The sequence below is a fragment of the Mauremys mutica genome, chromosome 15, assembly GCF_020497125.1.
Source record: "Mauremys mutica isolate MM-2020 ecotype Southern chromosome 15, ASM2049712v1, whole genome shotgun sequence".
Classification (NCBI taxonomy): Eukaryota; Metazoa; Chordata; order Testudines; family Geoemydidae; genus Mauremys; species Mauremys mutica.
The window spans coordinates 33,187,278-33,200,214 of record NC_059086.1 but is presented as its reverse complement, the minus strand read 5'-3'; the positions used below and the strand labels follow the sequence as shown (position 1 = coordinate 33,200,214).

General features: G+C 59.0%; 1 protein-coding gene across 1 annotated transcript; it reads right to left on the bottom strand.

Moving 5' to 3' along the window:
- Nucleotides 1–495: 495 nt before the first annotated feature.
- CACNG7 (calcium voltage-gated channel auxiliary subunit gamma 7) lies at nucleotides 496–12,317 on the bottom strand. The gene is made up of 6 exons (XM_044988612.1): nucleotides 12,199–12,317; nucleotides 8,337–8,569; nucleotides 8,084–8,170; nucleotides 7,503–7,643; nucleotides 4,725–4,870; nucleotides 496–4,133 (listed from the first exon to the last, which is right to left on the bottom strand). The coding sequence occupies exons 2-6, from the start codon at nucleotides 8,530–8,532 to the stop codon at nucleotides 3,876–3,878; spliced, it is 828 nt and encodes a 275-aa protein (XP_044844547.1). The 5' UTR covers nucleotides 8,533–8,569; nucleotides 12,199–12,317; the 3' UTR covers nucleotides 496–3,875.
- Between the last annotated feature and the right edge of the window lie 620 nt (nucleotides 12,318–12,937).

The following is a 12,937-nucleotide window of genomic DNA, read 5'->3' as shown; positions in this document are numbered from 1 at the left end:
GAGGGAGATGGGGGGTGCATGGATGGAGATGGGGGTATGGCTGGAGATCCGGGGGTGGTATGGATGGAGGGTGGGAGATGAGGGTGCATTGATGGAGATGCAGGGGGGGTATGGATGGAAGGAGATGGGGGTGCATGGATGGAGGGAGATGGGGTGCATGGATGGAGATGCGGGGTTGGTATGGATGGAGGGTGGGAGATGTAGGGGGCGTGTGCATGGATGGAGATGTCGGGGGGTGCATGGAGGGAGGGAAGGAGATGGGGTGCATGGATGGAGATGTGGGGGTGGTATGGATGGAGGGTGGGAGATGTAGGGGGCGTGTGCATGGATGGAGATGTCGGGGGGTGCATGGAGGGAGGGAAGGAGATGGGGTGCATGGATGGAGATGTGGGAGGGGTGCATGGAGGGAGGAAGATGGGGGGTGCGTGGATGGAGCTATCGGGGGGTGTGTGTGCATGGATGGATGGGGGAACAGCCAGACAGCCAGACACGGGAGGTGTTTGAAATAAAGTTTATTGCAGTCTCTTAGTTCTATGTACATATGGTACAGAGTAAATAAGGGGGGGTTGGCCCCGCCCCCCCAGCACGGGGGGGAAGGAAGAATATATGACAGTAAAAAGGGGTCCCTCCTTGGTTACTGGTGTACTATGCACATCCCTCACCCCCTCCCCCACCCCCCATCCCACCCCGCAGACTAAGAACCTATTTCCCCCCCCCACTCCCCAGTCACAGGTGCCAGCCAGATTCCCCCACCCCACCGCCCAATAGGGGTCACCACACTTGTGGGGAATTCCTCCCCCCACTATCTGCTCCCCTGCACTGCCACAATCCCCCATTGCTTCAGGGTGGGGGATGCTATATTTAACCCTACAATTCTCCCCTCACCCGCACTCCTGTGGGGTGGGGGAGGATAGAGCTATATGGTTAACTCTTTCCTCACCGCCTTCCCCCCCCTTCACAGTGATTGGAGGGGTGGGTGTAGCTAGTTAGCTTTCATCACCACCCCCCACCCTCCCACACACCATGCCCTGTGCTCAGGGGCCATTTCTGGGGCTAGATTTTTAACCCTTTCTTTGCCACCGGCTTCCAAGGGTGGGGGTGCCATGACCTTCCTCCTTGACCTCCCTTTGCCAGGTCTAAGTGCTGAGGGGTCCCCTGGTCCCCAGGGAGCATTCAAGAGCAGGAGGTGGGATTTCTAAGGGTGGAGGAAGAAGGAGATTTCTGGCCCTTTAAGTGGTCAGGGGCAAAAGATGGTGTCTCCTACTCCCTGAGGGCACGCAAACTCCCCCCCCCACACACACACACACTTCCAATATATCCCATAGACATCACTCACCTGACAGAACTGGAGGTAGAACCCAGGTGTCCTGGCTCCCAGGCCCCCTGCTCTAACCACTAAACCCCACTCCCCCCTCAGAGCGAGGGATAGAACCCAGGAGTCCTGGCTCCCAGGCCCCTCCCTGCTCTAACCACTAGCCCCCACTCCCCTCCCAGAGCTGGGTCCCACCCAGCATATACCACCCTCTGTTGGATGCCATAAGAACAGCTCCTCTGTATGTCATAGTCCCAACATCATGACAAGAGATGAGGAGGGTGATTCTCCTTTAGCTCCCTGGCTGGGAGGCACTGCCATGGGGAAGCTCACAGAGCCAGGTACAGATGACCTTGTCAAAGGAGTCCACAAAAATACCCACACGGGACAGGGACCGAACAGTACCAACCAAGTCCACAGCAAGCGTCCTGGGTCCTGGCATGGCCCAGCCAGCAGGAGGTGCCTAAACCCAGCTGTGATGCCAGTTCCCCGCACTGATCCATCCCTGAAGGCCCAGGTATCTATAACCTACCCCTTTTCTTTCCTCCATCACCTCCCTCAGCCTCGTTTCTCTTCTCTCCTTCCCTTCCTTCTCTCATTTCCCTCTCCCCTATTTTCCTTTCCTCCTGCTCTCTACTGGCATCTTTCTCCTCCTCTGGCTATATTTGCTCCTTCCTCATTTCTGCATGAATGGAGACACTTTCCCCTCTACAGACACAACCACAGTCACCGTGGCAAAAGAAATACAGCCTGAGATACACCCCAGCGCGTGGAGGTGGCTAAAAGAGAAGGGAACTAATAGAGAAAGAACAAAAGAGGGTAAAGAAGAGGAAAGCAAAATGGAGGGGAAAGGAACCTGTAAATGGACATATAAAGAAAATCAATGGAGAAGAAGTGCAGAGAAATGAACAGAAGAAGGAATGAATGAAAGAGGGCAGAGAGAGGAGGAAATCGAAGAAAACTTGCAAATGGCAACGAACGAGAAAAGGAACAAGGGAAAGAGTGCAGCGAAAGGAAGAAGGAAAGAGCCGGGAAATGGAAAAGAAAAAAGGTGGCGAGACAGGAAGAATGGAAGACAGCAAATAGAAAGAGCAAAGCAGAGCATGGGGGCAGCTGGCCTCAAGCTGGGTTAACAATGGCCGCTGCTGGGCCTTGCTAATGCATGGGCGGTCATGCCCACGCTTGCTAAGAAAAGGGCTTTTTCAAGCGTTCTTCGGTGGAGGGAAGACAAAGAGACGGGGCCCCCATCTGGCAGTCGAGGGGGGAGCGGGTCTCTGAGGGCGAGGTGTTGGCAGCCAGCTGCCGCTGTTGCTTTGGCCAGACAGACGTTGGTGTCTATATTTCCAGTTCCCCTTGAGTCATCTCTCTGGGTTAGGTTGCTTCTGAGGGAAGAAAGTGGCCTGGGCCCTTCTCTGTGTCCCCATTTGCTGACGCGGTTTCCCTATCTGGTTCATTTGGAAAACAACAAAGATGGCGGAGGAGCCATTTCCTCTCAGGATGGGGGATGGGGACCAGTGCAGCAACACGGGAAATGGCTGTCAAATGACTTCCTGTCAGGGTTGGCCATTGTGGGGCAGCAAAGATGGCAGAGAAACCATTTCCTCTCATGATCTGCGGGGGAAGGGACTGGCATGGCAACAAGGAAAATGGCTGACGAGTGACTTCCTGTCAGGGTTGGCCGTTGTGGGGCAGCAAAGATGGCAGAGAAACCATTTCCTCTCATGATCTGTGGGGGAAGGGACTGGCATGGCTACAAGGAAAATGGCCGACAAGTGACTTCCTGTCAGGGTTGGCCATTGTGGGGCAGCAAAGATGGCGGAGAAACCATTCCCTCTCATGATCTGCAGGGGAAGGGACTGGCATGGCAACAAGGAAAATGGCTGACAAGTGACTTCCTGTCAGGGTTGGCCATTCTGGAACTGAGGAAAATGGCATTAGGAGACATTTCTTCTCAGGATCCATACCAAGGGGAGCTGGTGCAATGATAACCAGAATGGCAGATGGGCAGTTTCCTAACTGGGGTTGGCCATTATGGGGCAAAAAAAATGGCAGAGGAGCCACTTCTTGTCAGGATCTGGGAGGAAGAGATTGGAGCAGGGAGGGGGTCACTTCCTGTTAGGAATTGGCCCCTGTGGGGACAAAAAAAGTATCTGGGGCTGGCCCGATGATGACAAACAAAATGGCTGACAGCTGGCTTCCTGTTGGGAATCCCGGCACCTGCCCATGGCAGCCAAAATGGCCAACAGGTGACTTCCTGTCAGCAATATTGCCAAGTTCCCACAACTACCAAAATGGCCAACAGGGTGACTTCCTGTCAGGAATCCCGCCAAGCTCCCATGGCTATCAAAATGGCTGATGGGGTGACTTCCTGTCACAAATCCTGCCAAAATGGCCAAATTGGGGAGGCCTCCGGGGACGGTAAGGGAGCGAGAAAGGGGGGACAAGGCGGAGTTTCAGTCCAGTAGCACCCCGTCTGTGATCCACGGGTGGGCCCCACTCCGCACAGTCTCTGGGGTGGGGGGCAGCTGGCAGGCCCCGGTGGGGGATGGTCAGGGGGGCTGGCCTAGCAGGGCGAGGTGGATATGTGCATGTGCTCGGGATACTTGATAGCGGGGGGGTAATTCTGGGTCATCTGGATGGAGACGTCGCTGGAGATGTCGGAGGGGCTGCGCCCGCGGTGCCACACCTCCGGGTGCAGGAACTGGCCCGAGTAGTCGGAGCAGTCGCTCAGGCGCGGGCGGTAGAAGGCCGGGTGGGGACGGTACATCTCCTCCTCCGCGTAGCGCTTGGTGAACAGGTACACGGACATCACGCCGGCACCCTGCAGGAGGTGGGAGACAGTGAGTGGAAGGGGAGGGAATGGGACAGCAGAACCCTGCTCCCCTCCTAGAGCCGGGGATGGAACCCAGGAGTCCTGGCTCTCCCCTGCCCCCAATCCACTAGATCCCACTCCCCCGCCCAAGCCGGGGATAGAACCCAGGCATCCTGACGCCCAGCCCCTGTCTGCTCTAACCACTAGTCCACACTCTCCTCCCAGAGCCTGGCATAGAACCCAGGAGTCCTGGCTCCCAGCCCTCTTGCTCTAACCACCAGACCTCCCTCCCCTCCCAATTGCACCCATCTACCTCATCTATTTTAAGGATTCCCCCGTTTGTAATTTGAGGTCAGAGACTTTCTAGGCTCCCCCAAGAGCTCTCGCCACTGTCCCCTGCTGGACAGATTAGAACTGCCCTCCTCCGTGTGTCACAGTCACCGTACTGTGCCAGCAGAGGGGAATTCTCCATTAGTTCAGCCTGCAGAATCAGGGAAAGGGGTTCTAAGTTCTACCCCAGGGGGCAGCACAGAGCTAGCCAGGAATCTCCAGGGCCCCAGGGAGGAGGGGTTGGGATGGGGTGTGGGGCAAGGTCCAAACCTCTTTGAGGAGGAAGGAGGAGGCTGCGAAGGCGAAGGACCAGCCGTAGCGATAGTGGAAATACTGCTCCGACCCGCTGGGCCGATTCATCACCTCGTCGTTGATGCTGGAGATGTAGAGAACTAACCCCACCACGAGAGACAGGCCTGCAAGAGACAGGTCCAACGATCAAGCTGCTGAGATGCAGCTGCCTCTGAGGGCTGTTCAGACAGGGACCCCTCGCCTTGCTGAGATGAGACCACCTCTGGGGTGGGGCGTGGGGTCTGCTTATACAGGGACCCGTCTCCCAGCACTGAGAAGCGGCCCCTCTGGGGCGGGGTGCAGGGGCTGTTTATACAGGGACCCCCCGCCCGGCTCTGAGATGCGACCGCCTCTGGGGTGGGGCTGGAGTCTGTTTACATGAGGACTATAAAAATGTCAGGATGGAAGGGACCTCGAGGGGTCATCTAATCCAGCCCCCTGCGCTGATGCCAGACCAAGTAAACCTAGACCTGGGTCTGGGGTCTGGCCCAACCTGGGTCTGGGGTCTGGCCCAACCTGTTCTTAAAACCTCCACTGACGGGGGGATCCCACAACCTCCCTTGGGAGCCGATTCCAGAGCTTTCAGCCCCTTAGAGTTAGAACATTTTCCCTAAGATCTAACCTACATCTCCCTTGCTGCGGATTAAGCCGATTACTTCTTGTCCCACCTCCAGCGGACGCAGAAAACAACTGATCACAACCCTTTACAAGAGCTCTTATGGGAAGACTGGTCTCGGGTCCCCGCCTCGGGCTTCTTTTCTCTGGACTAACCATGCCCAGTTTTTTAAAACTTCCCTTTGCCTGGGGTTTCTGGCTCTCCTCTGTCCAATCTGTGCCTCTGTCCCAAAGGACAGTGCCCAGAACTGGACGCAGCCGAGGTCTCCACCAGCGCCGAGCAGAGCGGGACAATCACCTCCCGCGTCTTCCGTCCGACACTCCTGTTTTCCCGCCCCAGAAGGACAGTCGCTTTTTTTTTGGCAACTGCATCGTTGCCTCGTATTCGGTTCATGACACATTTTAACCCCCTGCCCTTTTCCAGCCGTCTGCCCCCCTAGCCAGCTAGTCCACCTTTTGTAGCCGGGCACTGGATTTTTCCTTCCCAAGTGATGGACTTCGCCCTTGTCTGGATTGAATTTCATCTGGTCCGTTTCAGACCACGTCTGCAATTCGTCCGGGTCGTTTTGAACGCTAATCCCATCCTCCCAAGGGCTCACCACGGCCGGTGCAACCATTTAGGTGACCTAGGGTGCTAGGATTTGGGGGGCGGCATTTTCTTCGGCAGCGATCGCAGCAGCCGGCTCTTCGGCCGCCCCGGTCGCCGCCGGCATTTAGGCGGAGGGAGCTGGGGCAGGGGAGCGTGGGGAGGGCCGCCTGCAGCAAGTAAGTAGGGGGAGCGGCACGCAGGGGAACTCCCCACCCCAGCTCACCCCTGCCCCACCTCCTCCCCGAGCACGCCGTGGCGGCTTCACTTCTCCCGCCTCCCAGGTTTGCGGTGCCTAAGCTGATTGGCGCCACAAGCCTGGGAGGTGGGAGAAGTGAAGCAGTGATGGCGTGCTCGGGGTGGAGGCGGAGCAGGGGTGAGCTGGGGCACGGGGGGGTGCCTCAGGGCAGGGGGGGTGGGGACTGCTCAGGAGAAGGGGGGAGCTGCTGCGGGGGGGCCTCAAGGCGCGGGCTCGGGGACGGGGGAGGGTGCAAGTTGGAAGTTTCACCTAGGGCACGAAAACATCCTTGCACCGGCTCTGCATCTGGTCCATTTCAGATCACGTCTGCAATTTGGCCGGGTCGTTTTGAACGCTAATCCCATTCTCCCAAGGGCTCACACCCTCTCCCGGCTTGGGGGCATCTGCCAACGCCACTCTCCGCTCCATAATCCGAGTCGTTAATTAAAAGGGTGAATAGTACCGGACCCACGGCTGACCCCTGCAGGCCTCACTAGATCCACCTCCCAGCTATCAGTGGTAACGACGCTTAGAGTACGGTCATCTGCCCTATAGTAAATTCATCTAGAAAGAGCCGCATTTCCCTAGTCTGCTAATGAGAACGTCATGTGGGCCTTGCTAAAATCAAGATCTCTCACGTCTACTGCTTCCCCCCGTCCACTTGGCCAGTAATCCTGTCAAAGCAGGAAATGAGGTTGGCTTGGCGTGATTTGTTCTTGACAAAGCCCTGCTGGCTGTTCCTTATAACTCCGTTATCCTCCAGGTGCACAGCAAACTGGTTCTTTCATATTTGTTCCAGTGTCTTTCTCCGGTGGGATGCGGGGCCTGTTTATACCAGTATTTCAAACCGGGTGCTGAGATGCGGCCACCTCTGGGGTGGGACACGGGGACTGTTTATATGGGGATCCCTCACCCAGCCCTGAAATGCAGCCGTTTCCAAAGTAGGGCGCTGGGGGTGTTTACACAGAGACCCCTGCTCCTGGCACTATTCAATGGCTGCACCACACAAAAGTTTGGGATGGGAGTTGAAAGAGAATCTCACATCCCACCACAACCTCAAGCAGGATTTCGGGGGGCACTGACTGCTAGGGGAGAGCGCCCCCTACTGAGCCCCCGCTCCCTGAAGGACAGACCCCCTAGTGCCGCAATGGGGCATTGGGGCCAGCCCTGACTGCCAGGGGAGAGTGCCCCCTACTGAGCCCCCGCTCCCTGAAGGACAGCACCCCCCTAGTGCCGCACTGGGGCATTGGGGCCAGCCCTGACTGCCAGGGGAGAGCTCCCCCTACCGAGCCCCCCACCCCGCTCCCAGGCCCCTCACCAGAGAGGATGAAGAAGATGCCAGACACGAAGGCCAGGATGGTTCTCTGCGGCCGGATGTGGCCGATGTTGCTGATGACGAAGGCCGTGAAGACAAGGAAGAGGCTGACCATGGGGAAGGGGGTGGCCGTGCGAACTGTCTCTGTGGGGGGGGGGACACCAGACAGTCAGAGCACCTCCACCCCTATCCCCCACCCCATGGGGTAGAGACCACCCTCTCTCAGGCCCCCCAACACTCTCCTCACCTCCCATCCCCCATGTACCCCACCCACCCATGAGCACACCTCCTCCCCCCGTCTCCTCCTGTCCCCACTGCCCCCTACAAACTCCAGCTCTACCCCCCTAGGTCATGCCCCTAACAGCTCCCAACCCCACGGAAGACCAGGGTGCCAGGAGGCTGGGCTTCATGCCGCATGCTATCTTGCTCGGAGCTGAACACAGAGTCCTGGGACACGCCTGGGACACGGCTGCCATCTCCTCTCCACAGCATGTGGGAGCTGACTCGTTTTCTCCCCGTGCACACCCTCTTGCTCGTGCGCTCTGTCTTGAAGCCCCCGGGATGGGAGGGCCCCTCTCACTTACTCAAGATGTTCTCCGTGTTTTCCGTCACCAGGTTTATCTCGGGTTCCAGGAAATACTCTGATGCCACGCACCGGCCCTTCTCCCGGCCTGCAGGGGGCAAGAGATGGCGTTACCTGGCAACGCCCCAGTCAGGGCACTGCTCTGGGGAAACTCGCAGCACCAGGGAGTCCCCAGCCAGGGCAGTGCTATGGGGATGCAAAGAGGCCCTGGCTGGGGGCACTGCTAGGGGAAGCTCGCCACACGGGGCTCGTACCGGCGAAGAAGCAGACCCTCCAGAGCCCGGCGTGCAGCGCCATCTTGATCTCGGTGGTCTGGTTCTGCTGCAGCACGATGCCCTCCTCCATGTAAAGCCAGTAGTCGGTGCTGACGGCGATGCCCACCAGCAGCAGCCCACAGGCCCCGAACACGCTACTGAGCAGCGTCAGCGCGCGGCTGCTGCAGTTACTCATCCTAAGGGATGGGGGGCACCACACTCAGCACGCGGACCTGGGCAGGCAGAGAGAAACAGGCTCAGTAGCCACTGCAAGCCACCCCAGCACCCCTGCTCTAACCACTAGACCCCACTCCCCTCCCAGAGCCCGGGACGGAACCCAGGAGTCCTGGCTCCCCTTAAACTGCACTCCCTGCAGCACAGTGTCCCCCGCAGAGCCCCCCGCCCCCCCCGCAGCCCAGCGCCCCCCGCCGAGCCCCCGCCCCACTCCCTGCAGCCCAGCGCCCCCCGCCAAGCCCCCACCCCACTCCCTGCAGCCCAGTGCCCCCCGCCGAGCCCCCACCCCACTCCCTGCAGACCAGCGCTCCCCGCCAATCCCCCCACCCCACTCCCTGCAGACCAGCGCCCCCCGCCGAGCCCCCACGCCGCTCCCCACAGCCCAGCGCCTCCTGCCGAGCCCCCATCCCCCCCCCTGCAGCCCAGTGCCCCCCGCCAAGCCCCCGCCCCCCACAGCCCAGTGCCCCCTGCCGAGCTCCTGCGCCACTCCCTGCAAACCAGTGCCCCCCGCGAAGTCCCCCCGCCCCCCGCAGCCCAGCGCCTCCTGCCAAGCCCCCGCCCCACTCCCTGCAAACCAGCGCTCCCCACCAAGCCCCACACCCCACTGCCTGCAGCCCAGTGCCCCCCACCGAGCCCCCGCCCCACTCCCTGCAAACCAGCGCTCCCCACCAAGCCCCACACCCCACTGACTGCAGCCCAGTGCCCCCCGCCGTGCCCCCGTGCCACTCCCCGCAGCCCAGCGCCTCCTGCTGAGCCCCCCTCCCCGCCCCCTGCTGCCCAGTGCCCCCTGCCGAGCCCCCCGCCCCTCCCCCTGCAGCCCAGCGCCCCCTGCTTTGCCCTGGGGCAGTGAGGCCAGCCCTGCCGGTGAGGGTAGAGCACACACACAGTTGGCTGTAGGGGCAGGTCTATGGGGTTCAGCCGCACAGCAGCGAGGGAGCCCCCTGGCCCAGGCAGAGAAGGGTCCCACTTGCCAGGGGTTGGGCTGCCCCCCAAGGTCCTGCATCACCGACACACAGACAGGGCGTAATTCAGCAGGAGCCGTCCAGAGCAGAGCTCTGGGAAATATTTTCAAGCCCCCTGGAGTTTTCACAGCATGTTGGGGGGGATCCCCCTCCGGGAAATATTCTATGAGCGTTTGAACCCTGTGCACGGGATCTGTTAATATAACCCCACCATAACAAACCAGCGCTCCTGAGAGACCCTACAATAACCAAACAGCATAGACAGCCCCCATGCCTCAGAGACCCACCACAACAAGCCAGTGCTCGCGAGAGACCCTGCAATAACAACCCAACAGAGACAGACCCAGCGACTGACAGACCCTACCATAACAAGCCAGGACTCCCAAGAGACCCTACAATAACAAACCAACAGAGACAGACCCAGCGACTGACAGATCCTACCATAACAAGCCAGCACTCCGAAGACACTCTACCTACCCCTGTCTAGCACCGTACGGGCTCCCCCACCCCACCACCGTGTAGTGACTGGTCTCAGAAACACACCGACTGTGTAGCAAGCAGCCAAACAGCACGCAACACAACTAACACAAACACAACATACCCTAGGACATCACACCTAAAGACACACTAGGCCAGTGGTTCTCAAACTTTTGCACTGGTGACCCCTTTCACACAGCCAGCCTCCGAGTGCGACCCCCCCCCATAAATTAAAAATACTTTTTTATATATTTAACACCATTATAAATGCTGGAGGCAAAGGGGGGTTTGGGGTGGAGGCCGACAGCTCGTGACCCCTCACGTAATAACCTCACGACCCCCTGAGGGGTCCCAACCCCCAGGTTGAGAACCCCTGCACTAGGCCCACACACCCCCACGACAAAACAGCCACCAGTACACACAACACAGACACTAGTGCAATGCACAAACATACATCCCTCAGAAGCACATATGAGCACACACTAACACTGAGTAACAACTGACACCAGCGCAACACACACATACACCAGCCAGTAGCACACACTAACTACACTAGCACAATGCACACAGCAGTGCACATCAACACCACACACACACACATACACACACACAACATACACAGAAAGACACTAAGGAAATCACACAGACAACACTGCCAGTGCTCAGAAACTCTCACAAATGGGCACTCAGCAAAATCGCACACACAACTCACCACCTATTGGAACAACCAAGCAAAATGTGTGTGCGCACCCACACACGCGTACACACACATGCACAAAGACACACATGCAAAACTTCACAATCCACTCTACACAACATCTCCACAGGCTGCATGCACATCTGGGTGCACACACACACAGAGCAGGGCTCATCCCCTCCAGCAGGGGGCAGCAGGGACACACACACATACACACACACACACAATTTACTGTTTACAACAGCAGCAAACAATTCTCACACATCTACAGGGGCATATACCCTAGCACAACTCCTCGCATGAACACACACACACACACACACACCACAATATACTGTACACAACAATGTCTCCAAATAAGGCATGTGCATACACACAGGGACACTAATGAATATCACATACACTAGCACAACACTCACTGCCACACGGAGACACCCTCCCTCCGTCCTTGCACTGGAAAATGGGTTGGGAAAACGAGACAACTGAGGCTAAAAGTTACCAGCCAGCTCTGCGGACAGAACTCCAGAGGAGAGTACAGCAGGACACACACACACACACACACAAAACAGGGGGCAGCACCACTCTTTCTCCCTCACACACACACACACACCCATGTACGTATGTACATACACACACACACACAGTTTCTCACAGACATTCACACCAGGTGTATGTACACACACAGACTCTCATACACACAGTGTAAGTACACCCCTCCCAGTGTATCCCCTCTCTCACACACACACTCTCTCTCTTTCTCTCTCTCTCACACACACACACACACAATGTACGTAAATCACCACCTCCTCCTGGTGTGTCCCCCTCACATACACTTGGTGTACATACACACACACACACCCTACACACAGTGTACTCACACAAACACACACATACACAATGTACATATACACACAGGGTGTACATACACATACACACACAATGTACAAACACACACGCCCATTGTGAACCCCCCCACACACACACAGTGTGCACACACACTATGTACACACACAGGGTGTACCCCATACACACATGATGTACACACACGGTGCACACACCCAGTGTACCCTGCACACACAGTGTACACACCTCCACACACAGTGTACTTACCCAGTGTACACACACACCACGCACACACACACAATGTACACACACCCAGTGTACACACACATACACGATATACCCACACACACAAAGTGTACACACACACAGTGTACACACACATCACACACACACGATGCACACACACACACGATGTACACACCCAGTGTACACACACACGATGTACACACACACCCAGTGTACACACACACACATAGTACACACACGCACACACACACAATGTACACACACGATGTACCCACACACACACGCACACCCAGTGTACACACACACCACACACTACACACACCCAGTGTACACCCCCCCACACACACACACACACACGATGTACACATCCGGTGCACATCCAGCCCGCACCCCCGGCGCTCACCTGGCGCTCACTCCCGGGGGCGCTGGCCGGCCGGCGGCCCCCACATGCTCTGCCCCCGCCGCTCCGCTCCTGCGCCGGCCTCAGACCCCCGGGCAGCGGCTCCCCGGGCCCCGAAGAGCCATGGGCGGGGGGGGGGGGGGCGGGTCTCCTCCGGGAGCCGCAGCAGCGGCAGGCGGGAGCCGGGGGGGCGCAGCGGGGGAAGGAGCCGGAGACCCGGGCGGAGGGATGCGGCGGGGGGGGGGGAGCCCGGCGGAGGGATGCGGCCTGGGGGCGGGGGGAGCCCGGCGGAGGGATGCGGCCTGGGGGGGGGGGGGGAACAGGGCCCGGCGGTGCGGGAGGGAGACAGGAGCCCGGCGGGGGGGGGGGAAGCCAGGCGGAGGGATGCGGCGGGGGGGGGCGGAGAGGGAAGGAGACAGGAGCCCGGCGAAGGGATGCAGCAGTGGAGGGGGGAGGGGCCCGTCGGGGGGATGCGGTGGGGGGCGGGAAGAAGACAGGTGCCAGGCGTGGGGGGGGGGAAGAGGACAGAGGCCCGGTGGAGGGATGCGGCGGGGGGGGGGGAGGGAAGGGGACAGGAGCTCAGCGGGGGGATGCGGGGGGGGGGGAACAGGGGCCCGGCGGGGGGATGCGGGGGGGAGGGAACAGGGGCCCGGCGGGGGGATGCGGGGGGGGGGAGAAGGGAGCGAGAACAAGCCGCGCTGGAGGACGGGGGTGCGGGGATGGGGGCGGGGGGGGGCTGGCT

Coding starts and splice junctions, on each gene's coding strand:
- CACNG7 (XM_044988612.1), bottom strand. CDS start 8,532: ATGAGTAACTGCAGCAGCCGCGCGCTGACGCTGCTCAGTAGCGTGTTC. Junction 7,644..8,083: donor AAACACGGAGAACATCTTGA/GTAAGTGAGAGG, acceptor CCCCCCCCACAG/AGACAGTTCGCACGGCCACC. Junction 4,871..7,502: donor CATCTTCTTCATCCTCTCTG/GTGAGGGGCCTG, acceptor TGTCTCTTGCAG/GCCTGTCTCTCGTGGTGGGG.